Source organism: Sylvia atricapilla, chromosome 5, assembly GCF_009819655.1.
Source record: "Sylvia atricapilla isolate bSylAtr1 chromosome 5, bSylAtr1.pri, whole genome shotgun sequence".
Classification (NCBI taxonomy): domain Eukaryota; kingdom Metazoa; phylum Chordata; class Aves; order Passeriformes; family Sylviidae; genus Sylvia; species Sylvia atricapilla.
Window position 1 is genome coordinate 10,384,161 of NC_089144.1, and position 27,947 is coordinate 10,412,107.

The 27,947-nt window shown below is 37.9% G+C and overlaps 2 protein-coding genes across 6 annotated transcripts in view; both read left to right on the top strand.

Annotated features, from left to right (window-relative positions):
* Positions 1–27,947, top strand: part of SYPL1 (synaptophysin like 1) — a 362,670-nt gene that overhangs the window by 137,614 nt on the left and 197,109 nt on the right. The window lies entirely within an intron of this gene.
* Positions 1–27,947, top strand: part of ATXN7L1 (ataxin 7 like 1) — a 112,478-nt gene that overhangs the window by 62,289 nt on the left and 22,242 nt on the right. For 3 of the 5 annotated variants that reach the window (XM_066318677.1, XM_066318676.1, XM_066318678.1), the window contains 2 exons: positions 17,963–18,185; positions 25,801–26,084. In XM_066318677.1, the coding sequence (XP_066174774.1) occupies positions 17,963–18,185; positions 25,801–26,084 (507 nt within the window). Of the gene's footprint in view, positions 1–10,908; positions 11,858–12,195; positions 12,292–17,962; positions 18,186–25,800; positions 26,085–27,947 lie in introns of those variants that run through there. The other 2 variants (XM_066318679.1, XM_066318680.1) reach the window with 2 other exon arrangements.

Sequence of the window (27,947 nt, forward strand, 5' to 3'; positions counted from 1 at the left end):
TTAGGTGGTTTATTGGTGGATCACTTGAGATGTCCAATATTGAGGTACAGAAAACTGTCAACATCCTGATTGTATCTTAAACAAAAGCTAAAATCAGCCTTGGTTTTCAGAAGATGGATTTTTATTTTCAGATAGTGAAAGCATTGCTTTGATTTTACTTCTGCTAGATTGTTTGCATGGTTACTATGCATATTCCCCATCCCATCTCAAATTCTGATGTGTTATTTTGTTTCTTTACAGAAGTTAACCCTCTCTTAACATTGCCCTGTGTTATATTCTAAATATTCATGATCACTCAATGCTTTACTGGCCGTTCAAGACCTGTGATATGACCTTTATTATGTTCTGACATGAGGCAGCAATCACCACTCACTTTGCAGCAGCCTTGCAGCCCAGTGGATCCCCAGGATTATGTGTTACAACATGCTTTGACAGCTGCTCCATAGGCATGAATCTGATATACAAATAGGTATTAGCAGTGTGTAATATCCTCGCCATAAAGTGATGGCAGTATACAACACAACCAGTAGTTCCTTTCAACCTTCTATTTCTCAGCTTAGCTGGAGCTTTTTACAAGCATACATTTTTGCTGGCTTTTTTTCCCCAGTCAATTTTAAATGTTTTACCTGTTTGTCGTTATTTATTTGCATGTTGATATTACTTGCCTCTTTTTCTCTATTATTTTTTCTTCTGCTTATTTATACTTCCATATTTTATTGTGTCTCATTTTTCCTTGGCTTCAGTGATTGCCTCCTCTGTGAGGCATCTACACTGCAGTGAATGATTTCCTAAACAGGAATCCCAGGAGCATTCCGGGCTATTTTGTGTAGGTAGGCTTCTGCCTGAAATATAAAGTGTTTTATTTTTTACTGCAAGTCCCATGTTCAAATTAAATTAAAAGCAAAGCAACCAAACAAAGCCACAAACCAACTGGTTATGCACCTTCAAAGATCTGTTGATTAAATTTCTGGGCTCTAGTTTTGGGTTCAGTGGGTCAGGATGTCTTGAATCCAGTTGTCTCTTCTCTCCATTGAAATCACTGCCAGAAGGATCCACACTGCCCACTGAAGAGCTTACTTACTGTAAGTAATCTTTGAGACTTCTGGTTCTGTTTCCACACTCACTGTCTTCTTCCAAGGCCTCAGGCAGAAGATTCTGTGATTAAGATAGAAACTTGAATAAATTGGGGCCATTCCTGCTCCACTGGGATCCTTGCATAGGCTGGAGGGTACACAGCCATGGAATGCAGCACTCCAGAGAACATCTTCCAGCTTAATTACCTGGGGAACCCCACTCCATGTGTGTGTTCAAATATATGGAATTTAATTGTGAAACCTTGTAAAATACCTTGCGGTGTAAGCGTGCATTTGTTGGTGTGTTTCATGTTGGACACAGCTGTGAGAATAAATCTGCATTTAAACTGAGGTCCTATGCTGGTTTGCTGCGAATTACTGGGTTTGGCTGGGTTTAGTGGACAAGCCAACAAGTGCAAGAGGAGTTGTATGTATGTGACAAGAGCTGAGTGGCTGCCCATTTAAAAGTAGTTGAAACAAATTATTTGTAATGATATCAGGTAAACATTAAACATCCTGCCATTTGAAATCTTGAGAATTATGCCAAAGGAAGTATTTCTGGGAACCCACCATTTCCAGCAGCAGTCGGCTGGCTGAGGGTTTGGCACAGGGATGCTTTAACACACAGAGCTGTCCCAAAGCAAAGCTCAGCTTGTTGACTGAATTTTTTATTTTGGGTGGTGACACTACAGCTCTGATATCTGCGTACTTGCGAGTATGGAGTACTAGTAGGAAGAAAAATAGGTGGTAAAGACCTTTGTGTTTATGCAGCAGCTGACTTTAACAGAATCTTAATCCTTGGTCTACTCGTACTCCACTGTGTAAAAATCAAAGATAATCAGATCCTGAGAAGCTTAATTTTTTATTACCAATTACCATACATTATTGTGTGGAGAACCTGAATTTGGAGTTAACACGGAGAGCGTGCCTATCCTTGCCGTCAGTGGCTGAAGCTGTGGCAGTTGGTCGAAGAACTGACTTTGCCTAAGCCTTCCAAAACTAAACCAGAAGTTTGCCGAGTTTTCAGGAGAAAAATCGTGTGCTAAGTGAACCGAGTTTTGCACCTACCTCTGCTGCTCCTGACCTTTCGCTGCTGGGGCTTTCCCCGCCCGTGAACAGGGTCGGAGCAGGCCGGCGGCTCCGGGAGGGGGAGCTCCGTGCCCGCGGCTCTCCCCGCCCGGCTCTCGGCTCGCCGCCTCCCGGCGCTGCGCTCCCGGCAGCCTCCCGGCCGCTGACGGCGCCTGCGGCCCCGGAGGACGGCCCGGAGCTGCCGGCGGCCGGGGCGAGGCGCTGCGGGCGGGTTTGGCGGCGGCGGCCTGAATGTGAGTGAGGGTCGCTACGCATCCTGCCCTGCTTTATTGCTGCTGCGGTCGAGCGGCGTGAGGAACCCGCCGTAGGAGCCGCACGAGGTTGTAGGACGCAGCTGTTGGTGGCGATAAACATCCCCAGCTTTACGTACCTGCGCGGTGCGGAGGGAGGTGACACGTGTTTGAGGGCTGTCGGCAGCACCTGCGGTGTCCGAAGTAGCCGAGGCGGTGCAGGGTGCAGGGATGCCGTCCAACTCCCGCCCCGCTCCGGGAGGCTGTCCTGGGCTGAGCCTGCCGCAGCAACCCGAGCGCAGCCCTGGCCTGCCCGCCTCAGTGTAGCAATGCCTCTTGTGGACCGAAGACCTTTTAAAACTGCCCTAATGGTTCACAGTAATGTAAGTGAGCAGGTCAGGTATAGATAGTTGAAGGAGAGGAGAGAGTAGCAGTTCATTACTTTAGCAAAGAAGGACAAAATCGATTTAATTATGAGTATTTTAGATTCAGAACAGGAAGTGCCAATACTGAAACTTCATGCATAACTAGAACTTTGACCCTTGGTTATCTGTACTGTGATTATTTTTACTTTTTTTTCCCAGCTATATCAGCACGCTGCTGTGCAGAAGCAATAGTTCGTGTTGCTTACGGTCTTAGAATCTAATATAGTCTGTGATTTTTATTTTTATCTGCACAAATCTACACAAATTATTGCAAAGGTTTTTAGCTTGAGACCAGACACTAATCTCCATTTGCTGCAGCCTCAGAAAGGTTAAAGAAAAATGGATGCAGGTAACTAGAAACTTAGCAAGATGCATATTTTCAAGAAGTCACCTTGATTTCTCCCTTAAGTATGTGTTTGTATGTTCTGTGGGGTTTTTGCCATTTTTGGGTATATTTCACATATGACAATGTGGTTGAAAATAATGCAAGGTATGATTATGTTGGTAATGGGTAGTATTTTAGAAATACATAATTCATTGAGGGTTATTTTAAAAATTTGATTAATAACATAACATTGGTACCAAAGTAGTTTAAACAAAATATGCCAGTATTTTATGTATTCCATAAAGCTTTTTAAAAAAATAGGACAAGGCAGTTGCTAAGTGTTTGCTTTTGGAAGCCTCAATATGGCCCTAGACATCAGGGCTCAATTTAAATTATTTAATTTAAAACAATTTGATTTCATTTAAAACTTTCATGATACCGAATTATTCTTTAAATATATCTGATTTCTCTCAGTGTGCAGTTCTTGGAAAGAGAGGATTACCTGCAAGCTTTAAGGGCTAAATAGTATCAGGTTTAATGTCGGCATTACCGCTTTACCTCTGCTATGCTGTGGTATGAATTACAGCTGGATTACTTGCTGTGTGCATGGATTACATGCTCCCTTTATTTGTTCTAATGAACTTAAAAGGAGAAAAACATATGGTTCTATATCTCTGTTACATTTTTCTAAATGGTTATAGATCTAAATGACACTAGAAAACTTCATTAGACTTTTCAGGAGAAAAAATAAAACCTAGTTGTTTACTTGAAACCAGTGTTATCTGATAGAGGTGTCTTGTCTAAGTCTGTGAAATACTAAGGCTGTTAAATGAGCTCTGATTTCTGTAAAGTGAGAAATGTCCCGAGGTATCTAACCAGTGTTGCTTTATATTTAATTAAAATACAAAACCATCACAGAATGATTTGTTTAAAACTCACTATGTATCAGATTTTGACAGGTAATTATAAAGAGGAAGACAGAAGTCCTACAAAAGTAATTCATGTAACTCTGGTGTTTAATTATTTTACAGTTAGCCAGGAAGGGATGGGAGAGCGTGTAACAATTGTGACTCCTAAATTGGCATAAAATTACTAAGAAGAGACAGGTCTCTTATACAGGATGAATGAAGATTGCTTGTGAAAGAGGGCTCAGCAGGCCTTTTTCAGTGTATTGACTCTGTGAGGTTACATCTGGAGACAACAATACACTCCATACTAGCAGAGCGAGAGCAGCCTATTCTAGGAAGCAAATGCTAAAAGACTCAAGGTTGTGTTATACAGTGTGGCTGATCTCCATTCATACATTGTAAGTCAGCCATGGATTAATACTAGATTGAAGCCAAAGGTGTGCTAGGAATGTTTTGATAGGGAGGAAGAGCAGAAAAAGAAATTGCATGTCTTTTTGATTCATGGTATGACTGCAGCTGTAACAGCGATGCCCGATGCCAGCTGCCACACTTTGCTCTGGGGCCTTCAGGCCATAAAAGTTCACTGTCCTTTTGTAAGTGCCACCTCTGATGTTCTCTGAAAGTGTTTCATAGTCTGTTGCTAATCAAGTTCTTGGCTAGAATTGATATGTTGGAGTGGGAGGAGTAGTAAGGGAGCGAAAAGTTTATGTAAGTGTGGTTTGCATGTATGTGCTAGACAGATATGCAGCCGATTAGCTGAAAGTTACAGGCTGAAATTTACTGTGGCAGTAGTTCCCGATCCTTTGGTATCTTTCCGATACTTTGAGCAGGACAGTGAGTTTTTTCAGTGAGTGAGTTAGTGCAGTGGTTTTGTTTTTATGGTCTTCCCTAGTTTGATGAGGCTAGCAGGCAGAGGAGAGCATTGACCTAATCTTGTTACAGTAAACAAGAGGTAAAGACTTCTAAAACCTTCTGTTGATGTGATTGTTAAATGTTTAACAGTCTTTTGTTCCCAGCTGTTTACAGTAATTGAGTCTTTTCCCTTCTATTACTTGTGCTGCTGTCCTCATTAGTGTGTGTTCCAAGATAAATACCATACACAGGACTTGCAAATACTGTACAGCAGAAGATCTTTTCTCTGGTTTTGTTTGCTGAATGTTACCCCTTCCAAAATATGTTAGTCCCTAATACTGAGAATAGACTTCATGTCCTTAGGTAAAACAGCAAAGACAGACAGCAGACCTTTTGTAACTGCCACTGCTGTCACCTTTTAAGGCAGTAGGCATTTAGGGATCTGAAATGTAAGGAGAAGTAAAAACAAATAAAACTGCCAGAGTTCTCTTATAAGCAATATAAGCACATAAAGAATGTGCTTTCAAACTTTTTTTTCCTTGAATTACTTTTTTTTCAGACCTTAAGTAACTTGGGAAGTCAAGGAATTTGGGACTAGGGAAGAGGAAAGGAAGGGGAGTAATAAGGTTACAGATTTAGAACCTGCAGATTTCCTCAAGTGCTACAACGATCATCTGATAGGATAGATAACCCTCTTCCTCTATCTCATCCTGCACTCAGTGATCCTCTGTTTCTAGCTGTCATTTGAAACTAGTTGAGCAGTTCAAGTAGTTCTTTTTCTCTCAGTATTTAGATACAGTAGGCAAATCCCAGGGATGATAGCTCAGGCATGGTTAGTTTTGGTTCACTTGTTAGCCATTGCTGGTTAAATCTGCTGTACTGTCTAGCAAACAATTGGCAGACTCAGCAAAAAGCTTTAGAAAATACTTGCTCTGTGATCCATGTGCCAAATACAGAGTTTAGTTCCTCCTCTGTAATCAAGCTGGAGTCAGTTGATTATAGCTGAGATTTATCATGCCAGTATCCTACTTGTTGTCCTTTCCCTGTCTCTTTGGTCAAGTGATTCCCATTGCTGGAAAAAAAAATAAATTTAATCTCAAATTCCTCCAATTTAGAAGTATCTCTTGTTATCTCTAAACAGTAGGATTTCTTTCAACTATAGAACATGAATTTGATGAGAAGGGACAACTTCCAGAAGATCGTAGTCTCTTCTGGAGTTTGCTGTCTTCTGACAGATGGAGAAAGGTTTCAGTCCTTGAGCAAGAACACAGATAGTCTGATTCAGAGGAAGCAATTGGTAGGTAAGAAATATCATGTTGGATTATTTTCCATTTCCTTCCCTTTTTTTAATCTACCTTTGTGTTTCACTGTCAGTTACACTTTTGACCTTGTGGCCAGGAAAACAGCTTCAAGCTGGGTTGATATTGCTGTGGCTGTGTTTTTCTTGAAGTTAGAAAAGTACTTATTTAGATTTTTCCCTCATTTAGCGTATCTGGTCTAATGACCTAACTTTGAATTGTAATCTCAAGTGATCTCACAGCTCAGTTCCCCCTGCACAGAGGCCACCCCAGCTGTATGTGAGGTGCTTGCTGTTTGCCATGCTGGCTGGTGCCTGGCTCCTGCCTTGTCACAACTATCTGGTGCTTGTCTGCACCCAACTCCCTGGCAGAGGTCACAGCCCTGACACAGAACGCAGGAATGCACACAGCCAGCTTGGGCTTGATGCTGAGCCTGAGTTAAGAAAATTTCTTGGGACCAGAGCATGGGGATAACACTGCCAGGCAGTGATTTTGTCTGAAGTCTTTGCTGTTTTCCCCAGTGCTTTTGCCTTTGGAAATGCTATACAGAAACAACCAAAGTGACTCACTTTATATTGAAGAGAGGACTTCAGTCTCATGCTAAAAAGAAGATGCTGTGTAATTTTTGAACCCACAATGTCCCTAAGAGTGTGGGGATATTTACACCAAGCTGCACCTCTGCTAATGAGCCCAGCTGGAGCTGGTTTGTTTCTGCATCTCTGGTACAGATAATCTGACCATGGATAATTGAGTGTTGACTCTATAAATAACCCACTTTGAAATCCTTGTCTTAAAATTGTTTTCTCTTCTTCCTGTTAGTTTCCAAGCTTACTCTCTATAGTCATTTCTTGGCTGACCAAGGGTTACTCTCATCTCTTGGCAAGCATATGTCCTATTCATATCTTCCCACCTGAAGTGAAATGTTACACCAAGCATGGGGGAAACCAGATTCTAGCACTATAAAAAGCCAGCTAAGTCCTAGTAGGAAATAATCATCCTAATGTTTTACATATGCCCCGATTGGCTCTTGTGGTTTAAACCAAAAATGACTGAAACACATGAAACATTTGATACCTTGGAAAGATACTTAGTGCATGCTTCTCAGAGACATCCTGTTACATATTATAAGACTTAAATGTCTTCAGGTAAAACTGGTTCATTTGTATGGACTTGCTTCAAGTTGGACTTCTAATCATCTTGGTTTGTTTGCTTACTGTCCGTGTTAAAACTTACAAGAATTGTTCTGAATTGAGCTATGCCTTGCTTTAATGAGATTGTTTTTCTATTAGCTTATAGAATATAAGCTTTTCTATTAGCTTTTCTATTATTAGAAGTAATTATAGAAAGTAATTAGAATGCCTCAAAGGAAAAATAACCTGTGTCTTCAGCTGGTGAGCACCTACACATTTTTTTTACCAAAAGTTTTTCTAAATATGGTATGTGTGTGCTTCTGAGAAGATCCATGGAAAGTTGGAACCACCTGCACTGGATGACAGGTTGTTCAGGGCATTGAAAGTGGGAGAAGGGAAAGCAGAATTGCACAGCTGTGCTGTCACAGCAGTTCATGCACCTTGGTAGATAGTACTAGAAATCAGCTGTCTCTTCCCTGTGTGATTCCTGCCCCATTATTCTGTAACAGAGGCAACATCAGTGGGTGAATAAACTTGGAATGCTTTAAATTAAAATCTGCCCTCTAATGGCTATGTGGGCTTGGAAAGTGCCTTTCTTCACACAACATCTGAAACACTGACCATGTTTCAATAAACTTTGGAAGACTCAACTTGGAAAAAACTGAACAGATACCTATCTGAGAAAATAATCATATATATCTTTGTATATCTCAGACATTTAATATTATTGACATAAAAAACTCTCATTACAAGCAACAAGGGGAAATTTGTTAAATTATGACTGGAGAAATAGTTTATCCAAAAGAAATAATTTGTAGTATGAGAAGTTAATTGCAGTGATGAATGGTCAAGACGTGCATGAAGAGACAGACTATGAAGTAGTTCTCACTTGGACTCTCAGAGGTTGATCTGCATTTATTTCATTCATGTGCAGTTAGGTCTGAGTTTCTTTAGTTTGCACAGTTAGAAGTCATAAATGATGCAAGTTAAAGTGAAAACAAACTTCAGAATTAAGAAGTTGTATGTAAATACAGAACTAAAGAGGTTTTTTTAAGGGGGTGGAACAGATTAAAAATGCCCTACAAACACACTTTTGTATTTGAGTATGTTTTTCAGTGTTTTCTCTTGACTTTTTTTCTGTAGAAGGTTAAGAGTTTCGTTTCTTGTTTGTAAGAGCTATTGTATGTAATGAGGGAAACATGAACAAGTGACCTCTTCAGGAACTGATCTGCACATTCACTTTGGAGGCTGTATATTAAGGGCTTATCACTTGTGGTTATTCATGCAGCTTTCTAAATAATAGATTTTCTTACCTCTGGCAAATTACCTGCTTGAAAGATGAGTGAACTGATATATCTAAAATGTCTGAAATGAGAAAATACTCTGACCTGGCAGTAGTGCTGCTTTTGTAGAGGGTTTTGATAAAGCAATTTGAAACTTAAACATAGGCTCATTCAATCTTCAAAACAAAACAGTGTCCCTAGTTGGGCAAGTGTTTGTGACTATGTGGATTTTGAAATGGTGTCAGAATATTCCAAGGGGATTAATGCCTGGGAGTGCACATGAGGAGTGGCAAACACGGAAAAGCAAGTAAAAAAAATCATATATTGATTTTAGCTTGGATTTCCTAAAACATTTTAATTTTGTAATAATGCTACTAGTAATCAAAATAGTAATAGCAATAAACCTTAGGTGATTGCATCTCTTTTATATGATGATAAAATCTTTTTGTCTGAGAATTTTTAGCTCTTTAGTAATTTGGTTCAGAAATCCAAACTTTGAGCAGTCTTGTGAAGATCAGCAACTGTGAGGAGACAGCTTAGATAATGTGGCCCAGAGAACAGTATTCCATGCAGCAGTAGCACATTTGCAGCTTGTACTGACAGCTGGCACATGTCTACCTGCAGACCAAACAGAGCTTATCTCGTCTCTTTGGGGAGATGGACAAAGGACGTGGATAGAGGATGAAATGATGAGGCTGCTTAGGGGCCAAGATGCTCGGGGTAACAGAGATGGAGTAATTTAACATTCAAACCTGCATATTTTTAGGAATAAAAATCCATTATTTCTATGCTTAAAAAAAAAATTGTTAAGAATGTATTGTAATTACAATACATTGTAATCAATGTATTGTTAAGAAATACATTGGTTCACCAGGTGCTGGCTTTGGATCCCAAATAAGAGAAAAACCAGAAGGTTTGAACAACAGATTATATGCAAATCCTGCAAAGATGTTATCCTGGGCTAATTTCAGTGAAGTTACTGTTTCTCTAGAAGTCATTTGTACAGAATGATAAAATCAAATAGTGATATGTGATTTGATACTATAAATCACAGAATAAAATCTGGTGTGTTTTTCACAGAGCCAGATGAAGAACATGTCATCTAAAAATGATAGTCTGTTTTCTCAGTCATAGTACAGCTTTTTTTTTTCCAAACGATCTCAGCAGTTCCATCTCACTCTGCAATGGCTTATCTTTTCTTAACAGTAAAAAGAAATGGCATTATATATTTTTGGATTAAGTAAAACATTAAAGCAACATTAAATATTTCTGGTTTATGATAGATATGGGGAAACATTTAATTAGTTCTTAAAGCCATAATGTACATAAATTACTTTATTTTCTTATTGTTATGTAAATATAATTAAAGATAGAAATAGAGATACAATGAAATATTTTGCCTCATAAGTATAAATAAATAAAAATATGTCATTGGGCGACCTTGAATGTGAAAGATCTGCCTGAGGAAACAGGTCTGTTACATGGTACAAAGCATGAGAAGATGACAATACTGAATTTTCCTCTATTTTGCAACAATGTGAAGTGTAATTATTTAAGTTGGGTGTCTGAATTAAATGAACAGGTGATTAGTTTATAAATTTGTATATTTACCCAAACATTTGAAGATTTCTCTTCACATATTAAATCACCTGCAAAATTCTGATTTGTTGATAGTATTTACCTTTGAGAGTACTGTGGCTTAATTGCTAGAGATATTTTAGCATTTCACATGAGGTGTCTGTCCTGTGAAGTTTAGGGCTGATATTGCATTTCCATCCTTTGGGTACAAAAATGGTGGGAATGTGGGTCAGCAGGTAGTAAGATACTACTAATGCAAAAGGATGGTGAGGGCTGTCCTTGTGGGTGTAAGCACTGGACACAAGGTTTGAGGTGGTATTTAACTCAGACTCTCATTTCATGTTGGACTTACGTGAGCATTCCCTCCAGCAGAACATGAAATTTCTGTACATAAGCTTCCCTTGCTTTTCTTTGGTAGGCTGTCACTCAAAAAAGTGTGTAGCCAAGATTCACTTTCTCTGTTGCTTCTTTTTTGCCTGGGGATTTTTGGCCTTGCTGAGCTGAGAAATATGGAGTTGAAAATTGTCATTTTGTCTGCAGTAGGAATGAGTCAGGTGGCAAATGCTGGTTACACGTGTGGAATTGTGTCATTACAGGAGTGATGAATTTCTACTTAAGTCTTCAATTCCTTTTTTAATCAAGTTAATGCCCTAAATCATTAATACCCTCTTTTATAGCTGTAGAAACAGGCCTTGACACTACTGTTAATTCTAGGTCTTGCTGCTCGATGATGTGAAGACTGACATTGTCACCAGGGCAGGGTATTCACACTTCCATTGCTTTCCTGTCTGTCTGACACTTCAGTGATACCTTGGAGCTTCATGTTTATATCTCAAAATCCCTATAAAAGAAGCAGGCAAGTACCCAGAAGCTTCAGTTGACATTTTAGGATAATTAATTGCACTATTTGAAGCATTTTTTGGAGTTCTGTTTGACCCTTCTTTTTTTTCATGCTTTTTACTCAAGAGGAGTAATCATGTTCTGGGAAGTTTCATGTGTGGCTCTTTATGGAATTTTGTCATTTTTAAGATATTTGGGCACCTAAATGTAAAATAGTGGTAGTTGAGAGATTATTTCTCATGTCTTTTATAATTATCCTGACAAATGCCAGGTTATCCCAGAAATAAAAGAATTTCCAGGAAAACATCGGGTTCATCCTACTGTGTTATACACAAACACTCTCCTTTCCTGGACCAAGGAAGTAAAAATTCAGTGTCTTATTCTAAATATACACTTGCAGATTTTGCTGCTTTTAATTTTGCACTTTGGTTCATTTCTGCAGTTAGAGTTATATCAACAATTATTTAAAAAAAAAACCAAAACAAAACCAAGGGGGAAAAAAAAAGAAAAATAAAAAAAAACAACCCTGCAGCCGTTTTCAGCTCGTGTTGTTCTTGGCACCGGTTCAGTTCTGGTGTCCAACTGGTAGGACCGAAACTTGGTGCTTAACAAGTGCCTGTAGTCAAAACAGTTGGTGTGTGCGAGCACAGATCTGGTATTTGCTGCGGCAGGTCATCTGCCGGATTTTTCCCCGTGTGCAGAATACCTAATCACGTTGCTGTGTTTCTCTGACGGCATCTGTGGCAATGTGAATCGCTTCACGTTCCAAAAGTACATGTTTACAGTCGTCGTAGAATCAGATTAAGTTGGCAGCCCGCTCCTCTCTGTAAGTGGCTCAGTTTACATTTCTTCTTCTAGCAGGATGTTTTGCATAATTTTGCTGATCCTACTCACTTGTAGACTTTGTGAAATGGAGAATCGTTTTAGTGGGTTTCTGTCAGAAAGCGAAGCTTGTGTTTATTGTAAATAAACACCAGCGGAACGGTGGTTATTTTAGCACTTGATAATTTCCCAATTATGTCATTTGACCTGGAATGAAGCTTGTGATTGTTGAGCAGTGTTTTATGCAGCGGATCAGTCCGGGGGTTGGAGCTGGCAGTTTATTTCCTTTGTCAGTTTACAAGAAGTATCAAAATGAAACCGACTGTGCTGTTTCCTTTCCAGTGCGCAGTGCAAGAAGGGTGGAACTGTTTGCGGATATTATTTCCAAACTTTTTCAGCTGGACTTGGAATAGTGTTTTGTCAAAAAAGCTGGTAAAGGTATCCTTCAATCTTGCAACATTATGCTGTAGTTTGCTAACATCAAATACAATTTTATTTTTGTTTAACCTCACGTACCGGGTTTTGCTAGTGTTTTTTCAGGCTGTGGCTGCAAAATGAAAGTGCTTACAAGGTGTTTGTGAATTCTTGTTATGAACCAGCTGCCAGTTCCTGCAGGATGACACATTTCTGCAAGAGTCTAGGTTGTTCATTTTCTGGTTGCTGGCTGTTGCTTTTTGGGCATGTGCGGGGTTTTTTCTGTTTTGGTTTTATAAGGATTAATGCCAAGTACATTTGCAAACTTTGAACTGGGATCAGTACAAGGTGGTAGGTTTCATTTACCGTTTATTGAAATTGTAAGTATGCATTGCTCAACTTTGCACAGTGAAAGGCTGTGCAACAAAGCACTTCAGGATATAATGTAAATAAAAATCCTGTAATTTTTGTCCATAGGCGGTGTAGGAGTTACCATGAGTAACATTTTCTTCAACAAGACTATGAGATACTAGATTTCATTACCATCTACTTAAATATTGTAAATGGAGAGTAACAGTATTCATATTATGTTAAGGGCAGTTAGATCAGTTACTTTATTCCAAGCAAAAGGACTATGGACTCAAGTGTTGTGATGAATACAAGATTAAAAAGGACTTTTATTATTCTATGTTTTCTAGCAGTAAATAGCTTTCTTGCCTTTCTGAGTTTTGGCAATTAAATTTTGTTTGTTTTTACCAAGTATAAGACCAAGCTATAATCCATAACACTGGGTCTCTGAGTTATTCATGGGTCAACCTAAAATTGGTTTTTGCTTTAGGCCTCTTGTACACAGGAAGTCAGATCATGCTAAACAAGAGTAATGTTTCAAAATTACTTGTGCTGACAAAGTTTTATTGTCTGTCTTCTGACAGCATGAAGGGTTGTTTTTTTTTCTTGTTTTCTTTCAAGTATCTGGAAAAAAAAAGCCCTGAAAGATGAAAGACATCTTTCTCTATGCTCAAAGTTTATCATTACATTTTTCCTCCATGATTGTCTGTCATATTGATGGGGAAGGCACTAACTGGGCAAAAACTTTTCACTTAATCAGTTTTGAGTAGCTCATGTGGGGTGACAGTGTGGATGCAGGTGGGGTATACTAATGGGGTTTTGTTTCTAGTCCAGATTAGAGATATCTGTAGTTTCAGGATCACATAAAGATCTTTTTTGATAGGAAACTGTGATGTCTGACATATTTTACCAGCATCATATTTGCTCTAGTGTCATTGTAAGGTTTGCTGTGAGCTGAGTGAGTGCTTGATCTTGTGTATAAGAGCCAAGGCAAAAATTTGAAAAGAGACTTTCTAGTCAGAATGTGGTTTTGCTTTTTTTTCCCACACTGTGCTTGTGGATCTGGAGCTCATGTTGCCCCTCTATTGCTTTGCTTTTTTTGCTTATCATTAGAAGGAGATGTGTCGTTTCCTGCAAAACAGCTGCTAGTATTCCCTGGTGACCCATCAGAGAGTATCCAGTGGAATTACAGATTTAGAGGCAGACCTGGAGGACTTTGGCAGCTGCAGCAGAGATTTGGGGAAAGGCAGGGCGTCGCATTGTGCAGGAGGCAGGAAGGAGGATTAAAAATGGAGTATAAGGGCATAGGAGAGAAGCTCTGGAGGTTCAGGGACTGTTAGGTCTCCAACAACATGAGGACTTCACATCTACAAACAATTCAGATTTGGCTGAGAAAGTTGGACTATATCCATGTTTCCATAGGACATGGAGAATCTCCTGGAATAGTTGAAGATCATTTGCAGTGCTACTGATGCAGTTTGCAATGCGCCTTTGAATTATATGGAGCACTGGGCTTTCAGGCACTTGCCTCTGCACAGAAAAAGTAACAGATATTGATCTGAAATTGCTTCTATAGAAAGTGAGGTAATTCAGTGAGAGTTAAACTTTCCTCTGAGATTAATACCATTAATACATTAACTGTTTGACAGCAGAAGTCACATGTTGCTTCTCAGTTGCTTGCAGTGGCTGCGCTGAGACAGCTGAGAGGTTGCAGAAGGATTAATGCAGTAAAGAGGATTGTAACTTTGATTGTGCTCCCGTGCTCTTGGATTTGACAGCACCTGGTATTTAGAAACAAAACAGAATATGCCTTCTTATTTATGGAGAACGTAAGCATCCATTTGGAAGTATTTAAATGAATCAGAATCTTTTAAACTGGAGCACATATTCATAGCATTGCTGGAAGGTGTGCAGAATTTTGGTTAATATTGTATCAGTGATAATGACTGGTTTTCTAGTTGCCTTGCTGCATTTTATCATTTCTAGGGACAAAAACTTTTATTCTTCTTTAGTTTCATCAGTGTCCACTGGCTGTATCGCTGGTGTATGTGAACAGGGACAGCCATGTCCTCAGGTGTGTGAATACAAGTTCAGCTGCTCTACTAGATCTAATCTGTTTACAGATGCAAATGAGAGTAGAAAGTGTTACACAGGTAGTTGATTGTCTCCTGACTGTTAGTACGTGAAATATTTAACTTTATCACAACTATTTGATGTGCAAATGTCTTTTATTCGCACATTAATTTATTGCATAGGCTGTAAATAGTAGATTTGTACATTATGTGTCATTCCTTGTATATATGTAAAATAGGAACAGACAAATTAGTAAAAAATTTTCAAAACACACCCTTTTTTGACCACAAAAGTCAATTTGATAGATGAGGCCACCACCATCCTGGTTTAAGGTGATTTTGACAGCTAATGGCCTTATTATTCCATTTCCATTCTAAGAAATTTAAAGAAAAACTGGGTAATGCTGATGATACTTAAATGTGTTTTGGAGTCTGTCTAAAAGGTGGAAGACTTTCTGTAGCCACGTTTTAGGGGAAGAGAGGAGTTTGAGGAGGTAAAAGGAAATGCTAATTATGGCAATTGGTTTTGGTCACAAGAATGACCACCAATCTGACACATGCAATTAAAATATAGGTATTTTTTCCTTCCCTATCTCTTAAGTAAACATCTGCTGCCTAAAATAGTGGGAGGCACTCTATTATATTGTCTAATTACAACAGTGCTTCTTCCATCATGTTCTGTGTTAGAGTAAAAAAATCCCAGGTTAACGTACTGATTTGCTCTTGAGAACTAAACTGAGACAGTTGTCTTGGGAAAAGCACCAAACATTTAGCTTGACTAAAAATCCAGTACAAAAAGAATAAAATTAATTAAAGAATAAAAAGTTATAAAATAACTTGCTATGGCATTTGATACTTAATGACTTTAAAATATAAATTTAGTTGATCAGTATCTTGAATGTTCATCTTTCCACAAGATTAATTTTAGTAAGAGTAATATATTTCATTTCCAAACATATCCGTAGGGCTGATATTGATGACACAGATTACTAGAAAGCAATCAGGCTTAAGAAAACCAGTAGCTGTAATGAAAATTGGAGTAATTAATCCTAAGTTTATATAGTATGTGTGTGGAAAACATGTTTTCTCCCAAGTTTTACTTTATATATGGCTTGATTTTGTTGGTAGCATAGCAGTTGGTTTTCATCAGTCCCCAAGTAATTATTGGGAAAGTTGCACATTTTGATTAGTCTATTTAAAATAGATAAAATAGGTGCTGAGAAGGTTGATAAATCTTGAGACAATAACTTACTCAATAAAATAAATAGTCCATGAACGGAACTGTGCATTTCAGAGTCAAATGTGTAGCTTACACAGGTGTTACCACACATGTGAGATGAAGTGAATGTAAATCCACTGCATCCTGCAAAGGAATTTTAAAGGCAGAGGCTGCACACTGAAGTGTGTGGTGGGGTGAAAACTGTCAAAAGATAGGGGACATTTTGGGCATGAGGATAGATACTTTGTATTTGAAAAAAAATTAAGACTGTTTTGTTCTTCAGCTGTAAGAGAATCTGAAGGGAATTCCAGCATTGGTAATTAAAGCTGTGAACGTGAAGATATTGAAATGCTTGATCTTAAATAAAAAATGCCTTTTTTTAGTCGCTTGAGATCTAATAGGAACACTTTGGAATATTTTTTGAAGCATTTCTCTTTGTTCTTGAGGTATTTGCCTATTGCAAGTTAATCATGGATGAATCCTTCTGCTACTGGCAAGTTTTTGCTTGTGCAGATGCCAGACAAATTGTCATGTTTTGATTCTCTGTGGGAAAATTTTCCTTAGTTGTCCTTGAAATATCAAACCAGCGAGTGCAGGGTTGATGATGCAAATACAAAACCTTCCCATTTATTAGCAGGTCATTGGTGCTTCCTTAACCTGCTCTTGGTTGACTGGGTGATGCTGGTCTAGCTCAAAGAGTAGCACCCACTTGGATTCTTCAAGTTAAGTGCTGAAGGCTACAGACAAGGAAAAATTGCTGCGTATTGAATGAGAGACTCGTGCTAGTGCAAAGTACTCATTCTGTGATTACATTACCGTGTTGGTTGTTGGGGTACCTGCCTGATCCCGACTGTGATCAGGCTCATGGTGTTCAGGCACCAGCAAACTGGAGTCAGTGCCAATGAGCCAGGCCCTGCTGACTGGAAAATTCCTCTTCCCCCGGCCCGTCTGTGCCACCTGCTGCTGCCTTTGGCTGGGGAGCACTGGGGCTGGCTCACTGCAGGGTCAGCAGGCTGGGGAAAGGGCGTCTCACAAATGGGCCAAACAGGACTGCTCAAGATGTATAGCACCCCTCAAAAATCTTATTGCAAAGACCAGCTCCTGTCTCTTGTATTATTTTGTAGTTGTCCTGAAGTTCACAGCACAAGCCTGTTGCTTGTTGCACACTGATGCAGCTGGCTGGCCAAGCACTGGCACTTCTACCCTGGAGAAAGATATAATTTGTAAAGAATAGCCAAAACATCTTTTTACTTAACAATATGAGGGATAGGACATTTATATTTTTAAAAATACTAATAATGACCCAACCAAAACAATTTCACTGAAGCCTATCTGTCTTGTGTGGGTCAGCCAGTCCTTGCTTTTTCCCAGTGCTTGAGAGGCCTCTGGTGTGAGTGTGAGCAGTGCTGACCTCCACATGCCTCTTTTGTTACTCAGACATAAACTTCCTGGGGTTTTTGCACATGCCATTTACTCTGTGCAGAAAAAAACCCAAACTCTTACCTTGAATGGTGCTTGGAGATAACCAGGTGAAGCAGGCAGAGCCTACCTCTCTGGAAGGGCTGGGAGCAGTAGACCTCTTGCTACTTTTCAGTCTTCCTGTTGTTTTCCTTACAGTTTGTCGTTAAAATTGAAACAAGATAGTCATAAAGTAAAATGCCTAATAACCAGGTCAGATGAATTCACCATAAACCATTAAAGGAGCAATCACATACCTGTCACAGAGCATTTTACTGAATCATCTTAGCTCTTACATACTCTCCTTTCTTCTTGGCATGAAAGAGCTGGGACACCGAGTAACCTCATACAGATTTTTCTGGTATATTATTGCCATCTATTTTACTATTTTTTACATTTTTTCAGAGCCCTTCATGAAGCTGATTTTGTCTAATTATCATTTGGCTTGATTACATTCACAACAGTAATGAACTGGGGTTCATTGGAGTAATGAAAATCATTGTAACTAGCATAGAGAAGAACAATTTCCTCTTTCCTGACTTGTATTTTTAATTTTAGCCTATGACATGTCATAAAATTCATTCCTTTTCTGTTGCAGAACGAAGACACAGTTCAATGTGTAAACCTTCCCCTTCTCCAGCTTCTCCAGCCTGTAATTCCAGGACATCCCTAGTACAGATGAAACCGAAATCCTGTATCAGCGGCCATAACCCTGTCAGCAGCAACTCAAAGCCATTCAAAACGCCCAAAGACAATCTACTTACCTCCAGTAGCAAACAGCACACAGTCTTTCCTTCAAAAGTGTCACGGGATAAACCATGGTAAGTACCAAAATAGTACTTACCAAAGATGTTGGTGTTCAAAGTATCTCTCTCTATACATATATAACAATCATCACAAAAATCCATATTCTCATTTTACCTAAGTTTACAGTTTAAGCCTCTATATTTCTAAGGGAAGAAACTGAGATGTTTTTAAAATTAAGAAAAAAGATTATATATAGGAAGAGCAAGAAGGACTGGATTACTTTTTCAATGTTCCATCAAATATGTTTTTCTAAGATGCATATAGCAAGTGAAGTATTGACCCAGTTTGCTATCTTTAAGGTCCATCTTCCATTACACTATCAGCCCTTAGAACTGATGCTTTTAAACAGTTTAACAGGATCATTTTTGCAGAGTTCTTAATATTGGCTTAACTGATGTTCGTGAAAACTTACTGGTTATAGTCAATTATCTTCGATAGCAGCTGCTGTTGGAGTTCATTCTGTATTTTGATAATGTTTGATGCCTTATAAGACGACAAGAAAATTCTGGCTGCAAAAGTCACTATTTTGGGGGTGTCTGACATCATGTGCTGTGATATAAGTACACATGCAGGCTTTGAGACTGCTGTGCCCATCCTCCCGTGACTGTGATCATAGCAGCAGAGTTGTGAAAATATAAATGACAGCAGAACTGGGTCACTATTTTATCCCTTAAGAAAGTCTTTAGTCTTCATTATCTGCAGGAAAGATGCTTTTTGATTAGGCCATTAGGTTAGTGACTTGAGATCTGACTTCAGTTCCTTGTTCTGTTATGCCTTGGTCTCTGTAGCTTCAGTTCTCCATCTGTAAATTTGAGATAGTGAGACTTCCTTTTTCTTAAGATTTATTTATTTTATAAAGATCCATCTCTTATATCTGTAATACTTAGCATAAGAAGGTGATGATTTTAGGTAGGGTTTCTGGACACAACTGCCTTACAACAGTAAATCATTTAATGCATACTCTTCACTCATGAGACAAAGAATAAGCTCCAATTATGTTAAAGGCATAGCTCATGCTTTCTGTCTGAAACATGCACAAGTTGGCATGATTTCAAAGACAGCAGCTTCTGCCTAGCTGTAGAATTTACCTTGCCCTGGAAAAATATATTTTTCTATTCTATTATAATAAATCTGCACCTACCATCTTTTTAAGCATGATGAGCATTGTGGGCAATTACCGTATAGAATTCTGGAAATAGGAAATCTGATTTGTTGGACTATACACTCACATGTTAACTAGAATAGCAGAATAGCCTCTGTCTCATCTGTGTATAAGTACCTCATTTACTACTTGAAACCAAATATTATTGACTAAATAATGACTTTTTCTTCTGAATGTTGGAGGAGGATTTTATACAAAAGAGGATTCTTTTATAAGTCTAATTAAAAGAAAATCAGAAAGGACTTCACAATATTAACACTATTGACTATAAACCTATTTCTCATCCTGTTACAGACAGCAACTTACATATCCACATTTCAGCAGGCTCACTGAGTCTATAAACAATATCTTCCGTTCTGGCAACAGATGTCATTCTGGCAGTCAGTAAAAGCTGGAAGTGAACAAAATAACTGAGCATTTCCACCAATCCCTCTCCCTTTATTAGAAACATGCTAAATATTTACTGATGATTAACAAGGTAGATTTAACCATTTAAAGGTGTTGTACTGCTCTGTTGATTGTTTGGCAATAAATATGACAGTAGTTGTACCCAAGAATTACGTAATTCTTGCAGCCGTGCTGGGAGATCATACTGCAGTTTTGTTTTGTTTTGGGGAAAAACGAGGCATATAGTAGTTAAAGACACTGTAATTACCACACAGCAAATCACAAACAGTCTGAAGCGAAGATCAATGAAATTCTCTTGCAAAATATAGTGTTAAGTGCCTTAGATTACATGACTTGTTAAAGAATAAAATCTGTCTGCTAATCATTGCAGGTTCGAGCTGACAGCTGTTAGAGAAGAAAGTGTTTGTTACTATTCCATTAGAGAATTGTTATATTTATTTAGAATACTAGAAAATATTCAGCAGATCTGATTTAAGGTGAAATTATTAATAAAATTCATTATTTATTAAGATTCTGTCTTCCATTGAGCTGCTGCACAAGCCATAAAATTTCTTATCTTAGCTTTTAGAAAGAAATACTCAATTGACACAGAAACATTTGTCTCAAAAATGCAAATAGGATTCATGGTGTATTCCAAGTGTGTTGTGGTTTATCATCCTCAGAAGGTTCCAGGTCTTCAATGCTTTTGTCTGTTTCATTCTGATTTCACGCCAAGCATTTATTTGACATAACTTCTTCCAGACAGTTGTCAAATCAGCTTATTTCAGGAATTATATCACTTTAATGATTCCTTTTCAGACCTGGAACAAGCTTTGTTGGGCTTGCCTGATCCTTTTGTACAGCATCTCCTTTAAATTTTAGTTGTTACAATTAGAATTTTGGGCATGGCCTCTGCAACAGCGTATCGCAGTGGATCAATCTGTTGCTATGTCTGCCTTCATGTAGTACCAACTTCTGTTGTTAAATTTTTTATAGTTTGAGTTGAGGCATCATCCTACACATTGACCAAGTAGCTCTTTCTCTTGTTCATGTCCTTTGTTGTTCTGAGATGTGCTTCAGAGGTTCAGCTTGCTCCGTGGCTAATGCTTTAAAAATCATGATTGGAATGATCAGATAGAAGAGATCTGGAACTTTCATTTTTTAGCTGCTCTTTTAGTACTTCCCTTCTTGTAGTTGGAATATAAAGTATTATTGTGAATACATCATCCAGAAATATCTGTCAGTTCTGATTTTTTCCCCTGTATCTCTACCATGGTTGCTATTAATACAGCAGTGCTTAGAGATGGAGCAGGGCTGGAGCACCACTGCACCGTGCACGACATAAATGCAAACCATCATCTTCTGCAGCTTGCAGTCAGGGTGGTAGGAGGTATTGCAGAAGGGTAGAAACTGGGGAGAAAAAGGCAAAGTATTGGTAGAAATAAAAATAATAATGAACAAGTGTTCATAATTAGTAAGCATAGCTCAGATGCTTTGTAAAAGGCATTCCTGCAGTCAGGAGCTCCCTTCCTCATTGCTGAGCTGCCCAAAGGATGCTGCTTCACTTGCTGCCATGCCAACTTCTGGGTGCTGTGATGCTACAGGGTGTTCATTTCCACCTATCCATGGCCCTAAAATTGGGGTAAAGTGTTGGAGTAAGCTAGTGCTGAGAAACCAGCTGAAGCAGATCTCCTTGGCCTCCTTCCACAAAGTTTAGCCTGCCAGAAGTTCTGAAAATGAAAAAATGAGATGGAAATGATGTGGTTTTCATCAACTTTTTCTGTAAACAGAAAAAAGATCCCAAAGGTATACCTGAGGGCAATCCTTTAAAGTTTAGTGTCACTTTTCAAAGTAGTTTTTAGTCATCTCTTGGCCTTTATCTCTTTGTATTAGGAAATATGATTGTACATACTGAGGACGAGAAAGGGAAGATAGTCATGATTTAAGGATATTTGTATTACAGCATGGAAGCAACACTCAGCAGGGTTAACTTGGACCATATAATGTAACATGAAATCACAAGCATTTTGTACACTGTAGAGGCAATCCCAGCAATGTAAAATAGAGCAATGTTTTTAAATGTTTGTGAATTTCATTTCTTACAAATTTGAAGAGTTGAATGAGTGGTGCAGTTTGTTGGAATGAATATAATTACAAGTGACCAAAACATAAACCCAGCAAAGTTACATAATAGGAAAGAGAAATCATTCTTAAAAGCCAAGAGGCAGGAAAACAAAAGTAAAAGGAGCTACAGGTATGAAAAGTGTTGTGACATATTACAATTATTTTTCTTGCTTGCTGGAAGGGATCTACAATGATCGTATAATCCAATTGCCTGACAAAGCATGAGAAAACAGAAGGAAATGTTACCTTATTTGAAAAAGAGAATGAGCTTCTAAAGTCTGTTGTGACCATGCTTTGGCCCACTTTGTGTAGTTCACTACCACTTCATGTAAATTAATTCATCAACATCGGTCTTGTACCTCTGGTCAGCAACACTGGAAGCCATATTCCAATATCAATATAACCAGGGACATTTGAAAACTATTTCTTACTTGCCATATCTCATTTTTGATATAAGCACAACAATACAGTAAAACCTCATATTGCTTATTCACTGTGACCACTAAATATTTTTATCACTATTTTCCAGTGTGTTGTTTCCCTGTATTTCACTGCAGACCAAACAGCTTGTTATTTCATGTGTAACTTTACATTCACTTATATTAAAATGTCTTAAATGATTTAATGAACTTTACCAAAAACTCCATACTGCTTTTTATAACTTCGTCTCTTCATTATTTAGTTCCCCTCAATCCTGATTCCATTGGGAAATATTATCACCAGTAAATTTACCTTTATTTCTCCAGTCCACTGAAGTTGGACTGATCATGTCAGACTTGGTAATGGTGGCTAAAAATGTCCCTAGCAAAACACCCCTAATGGATCATAAATCTCGGAAAAACTAGATTTGAATTTCATATTGTTTAACATTTGCTTTTAAATCATTCTTATTTGTTGTTTTGAAATGCCTTTCAAAAACTGGAACATTTTCATAGTTATGTTTGTCAACTTAACTGGTAACCTCATCAAAATGTGAATTTTTTTTTTTTTCCAAAATCTGATCCTCAGCAAAAATCATGTCAACTTATTGTTGATCAGTTTATTTTTATGAGCTTTTCCAATATTTCTTCCAAGACACTTTGGCTTGGGTTTTCAGCATGGATTCAAGAACAGCACTCAGCTAGCTTCTCTAAGATTCCAAGATTCAATTAGAAAGTAATATGCTGAGACCAAATATTGCTCCAACTCTTTTGGAACCCATGGCCACATTATGCAGATTCCCTTATGCAAAAAGAAAAACTAAAATCATTCTTTTTCAGCTGGCACTTTGCACTTACTGAAGGAATCAAAAAGCATTTTCATCTGACTGGAGAGAGTTATCCTATTTCCTTCTTAGTGCAGAAGAAATAATTAATGTTTCTGATGTGTTTGCTTTGGTAGTAACTTTTATTGTCTTTTAGGTAGATACTGCTATCCTTATTAGTTTCTTTTGTCAAAAAAGTAAACTTTACTGAATGCAGATTTTTTTTCCTCAATTTTTCTGTTTGTTGCATGTTGTTTTTCTAATTGTCCCTTTCAACAGGTGTCTTTAAAAAAGTCTAAACAAGCTTATTGTTCAAAAGCTGATTTTAAAGTACAGTAAATAAGACTAAAAACCTGGGTTGTCTTTTTCTAACAAACTTTTGAAATAAATCCTCAATTTTTTTACTCAAAAAAAGTAAAAAAAAAAATTATTCAAAAAAGGCAAAAAATGTTTGGTAAAAGAATTCTTTCTAACCATCAAATATAAATATAAACATTTGTGATTTATTTACTTTTTAAGAGCTCAGTAGTTGACTCCAGTCACTTGTCCTGCGGACCTTGCAATTTGTGATTTGGTTATAAATTCATCTTTATGTGTTATGCTAAGACTAAAGTAGAGATCCTCACTGTTGAATGCAGTAAAGGAGAGAAATCAGAATCCATAGCTTCTGAAATCATGAATAATTTACTGTAGAGTACCAGGAATCCTGTAGAATATGTATGTCCACAAATACTGGAGTATTTTTTTTTCTTCCACACCACAATGAAATGTGTAATGAAGATTGACTTGTTGATCTGTAACAAAATGAAGCAAAAGTATTCCCTCCTCTGGGCATTTTTCATTATCACAGTGATCCATCCATTTGTGCCCTAGGATCTGAGATTCTGAACACTGCAGAACAGAGAAACCCTCTTCGTTTTCATTAACCATATTTCACTACTAGACCAGATAATACACTTGATTTTTTTCACTGAATATCAGTATTTTGAATTAAGAGAGTTCTTAAAAACTGGGCATGAAGATTCGCTCATGTATTTTTATATAGTTCAGGTATAGTAGAACTGCTTAATATAAAATTCTCCTATTTTTCAGAAAGTGTAATTGCCACCTGTTTAAAGACAAAAACAAAATAATTCCCATGTTTAGACATTACAGTTTTTGCCTGCCATTTAACTTAATAAATTCAGACTGTTATAAAAAAGGAGAAGATCAAATCCTCTCTTTCATTGCTACATGTTTGCATTTATTGAAATACTTAAAACAGTTCTGATTTTATGAGTAAGGTACATTTTTTGCTTAATTACTGGCCAGTGCTCTACACTTTGTTGTAGTTGCTTTTGTATTCTGACTAACTGCTATGCTTATAGTACCACAGGAGATAGAAGTTTTAAATAATTTCATTCCAACTCCAGAAGATGTCTTGGTTTCTAAATCTTCTTCTTCTAAATCTATAGTTGTGTATACTTATTGTATATATCAATGTTTGTACATTTTCTTATGTTAAAGTACTCTTAGAATGAAGTTTATTGTCTTCAGCAGCTACAGAGAAACAGAGGTTTGTAGGAGCCAAGGAAAGTCAAGAATTGAGTTATTTTGGACCCTGCTTTGATGTTTCCAAAGTGTGTCCCATGGTGAATGCCATCTCAAAGTCATCTTTTTCTGATTGTGAAAACTCCACACCTGTTAAACATTCTTTCTGTAGAAAGGTGCGGCAAAGGGGCCATTTTTCAGTCACAAAAGACTGAAATTAAGTGTGAGTTGTGAATGGGGGGATGTCCCTAACCATACATGCATTATGTTATATTTTTTATTTGGATTTGTTTCAGTAGGGAGAGGTATGTAATTTGTATATTAATTGGTAGTCGCAAGATACCAAGTTTTGGAGTTGTTGAGTAGATAAAAAGCTGTCACTGGATATTTCCTCATGCAGATAGAACCCAGAAATGTTAAAATAGTATTGCAGCTGAAAATAATTTGTCTCAATCTTTTTGCTGCCAAATTGAGAAGGTAACATTTATTAGTATCACAAATATGCAGTAGTGGCAGTTAAGTTAGAGCAAGTTAGTTTTTGCAAACTTCACTTTGAAAAAGGCCCAACTACGTTAATTATATGGAGAATTTTTTTTAAGTCCCTAAGATTTTATTAAAATACATTCTAGTAGTACTCAAGTCATGAAGGTTTTTAATACTTTTAAAGGGACAGCTGTTAAGATTTCTATGCTTAAAATCTCTTTTCTCCTTGTTTCCAGAACTTGTATGTCATTCAGACACATCTGAGCAAATGAATTATTTTTGTGTTTGTTTAAAAATATTAATATTATTAGCAACCTGCTTCGTTATCGTGGTGAGTTTAGTACAGCATACACGTATCTGGTATGTGCTTGTGTTAAAGGCATGAAGAGCGTATTTTTAAGGGGTATGTTTTGCTTAGTACAAATACTGATTTTGCTTATGAATAGCAGGGGATTGGATCTTAAAAAAAATACAAAGGTTCATTTTCATAATTCTCTACAGGCTTTACAGATGCTTGGCTTTGTAAATGCTTGATTGAACAAAAATTGTCAATACGGGTACCAAGTATTTCATTTTAGTCTGGTCTTAAGATACTGTGTCACTTGCATTGTAATTTTTGTATCTGTGGAAAGGGATTAAGTAACCATAAATCTTTGGTGCAGAAAAAAAAACACATGAATATTTTTCTTTGATCTTGCAGTGTTCCTGTTCCAGTAGTCAGTCTAGAGAAAATTCCTAACCTAGTGAAGGCAGATGGTGCCAATGTTAAAATGAATTCTGCAACCACTACCACCATCACTTCCTCCTCAGCTTCTTCATCCACCATACCTGCTCCAACTTTGGTTAAATCTGGTTTGACATCCAAGTCAGTGCCACCATCACCAGAAAAGATTCTGAATGGCAAAGGAATTGTAGTTCCATCAATAGACAAGAAACACCAAAATGGCACTAAAAGCAGTAACAAGCCTTACAAAAGACTTTCAGGTGAGTGATGCTGTAGTTCGCCATTTGTGGTAGTCTGTTTTCCTTTGTTAATGCTTCTGTAGCTCATAATGCAGCTAAATAAAATGCTGGGTTTGATTTTTTTTTTTTTTCCTGTAAGATGCTGGTTGCATGTATGAAAATGAAAGCTTTCACACTCTTTGTACGTGTAAAGTATTTTCAAAGTACACATTCTGTTTAGCTTGAAATTACTGGTCAACAGGCCAAATACAAATTTTTAAGGGAGTAATTTCATTAAAACAGAAAGGCAGAAGACTTCTTCAAGCCGTTATAGGATTTGAGTCTGTTTACAACAGAGGAAAATGTACCTTGGTTGGGTGACTTCAGTCATGATCAAGTTAAACAGGTTTAAGACACTGGTTTATCCTCCAAGTCATGATTTTTTTAAAGACTCATTTTGTTTTGTTTTGTTTTAGATATGAGAAAATTCTTAAGGAGATATGGGAAATGCTGAGGAAGCATTAAAAGTCATAATTTCCCTTCACCTTTCTATCTCTGCAATTCACATATGACGGGCAATGTTTCTAGTGTGAGGACCTTGATCTTGCTCAGGAAGACAGGAGAGTGGAGTTGAGAAAATGACATTAAATTGGAAATGCCCTGGATGGCTTTAGGCAGGGCAGTTTTGAGGAGGTAGATCCCTGTCCAAACCTGCCACCAAAGCATAGAACACCACATTGTGGGAGGGCAGAGGCTCTGTTAGAGAGGTTGCACTGAGAGTAAGAATTATTTTCCGTGGAGTTCCCTAGAGATGACCCATGCCAGCTGTTGGACAGTGAGGAGAGAATGTGCCCCTAAAAGCAGAAAGCAGATTTTTACTCTGAATGAAAGGAAATTAAGTGTTTTGAAGGGATTTATTTTATGGGTTTTTTTAAGCAAAAGTAACTGACTCGAGTTTACGGCTGCAGAAGCTGTGCAGTGTCTATTCATCAGCTGGCAGTACTTTGTGACTTGGGCAGGAACTTCTTGTGTGCACTGAAAGGCTAATTTTGCTAATGGCAGCATGATCCGCATTAGGTCGTCACTTTGGCACAAAGTTAGTTCACATGATTTCTAAATGTGCACTAGTTATGAACCAGTATAAGTTGTACAAGATAAATGCTTTCATTTCCAGTTAATGAGTGTGTCCTATTTTTTGCCTGAATATCAGGTTTATTTTTTTCATTTTCTCCGATTTGGCAGTTAGCCTGTGGTACTGCTACCTTGGCTGGATTTCAGACCAGTGTGAGGTGTTTGCTAGGGCTGTGTGGGGCATGGAACAATGCCATTGCCTGAAAGGACTCAGTACACTGATTGCTTTCTTAACTAGTTAAAGGTGGCATGTAAGAAAGCAGAACCGTTGTTCATTTATAGCTTTTCACAACATGAGAAAATGTTACAAGAGAGTAGCTCAAGGTTACGCTTTAATCCTTACATTTCACTTTTTAAGGTCCAATATATTTTTCTAATAAAACCTATATATTTTACAGTTAATTTAGAATATTGGTTCCTTTTAACCTATTATTTCCTGTAATGGTTTAGATGCTGAATTAAGCTAATTTAGTTAATCAATTCAGAATTCCTCCTTGGGCAATTGAAACTGTTAGTGGTTTTCCTCTTGTCGTCACTTACCACTGCAGGACTGTGGATGATACTTGTATATTTTTGTACAAGCGCTTGCAGAAACGTGTTCATAAAGGAGAATCAGTTCTATAGGGCCTTCCTACAGCTTGCTGGCTTTTTCTGTGGAGATGGCTCTGGCACTCCTCTTTCTCTAAGCTCTGACTTGCAGTGTCTTCTAGGCTAGGGAGCATGGTAGAAATTTCTGCACAGGACTGATTAAGCACTTGGATAGGTATGTGTTCA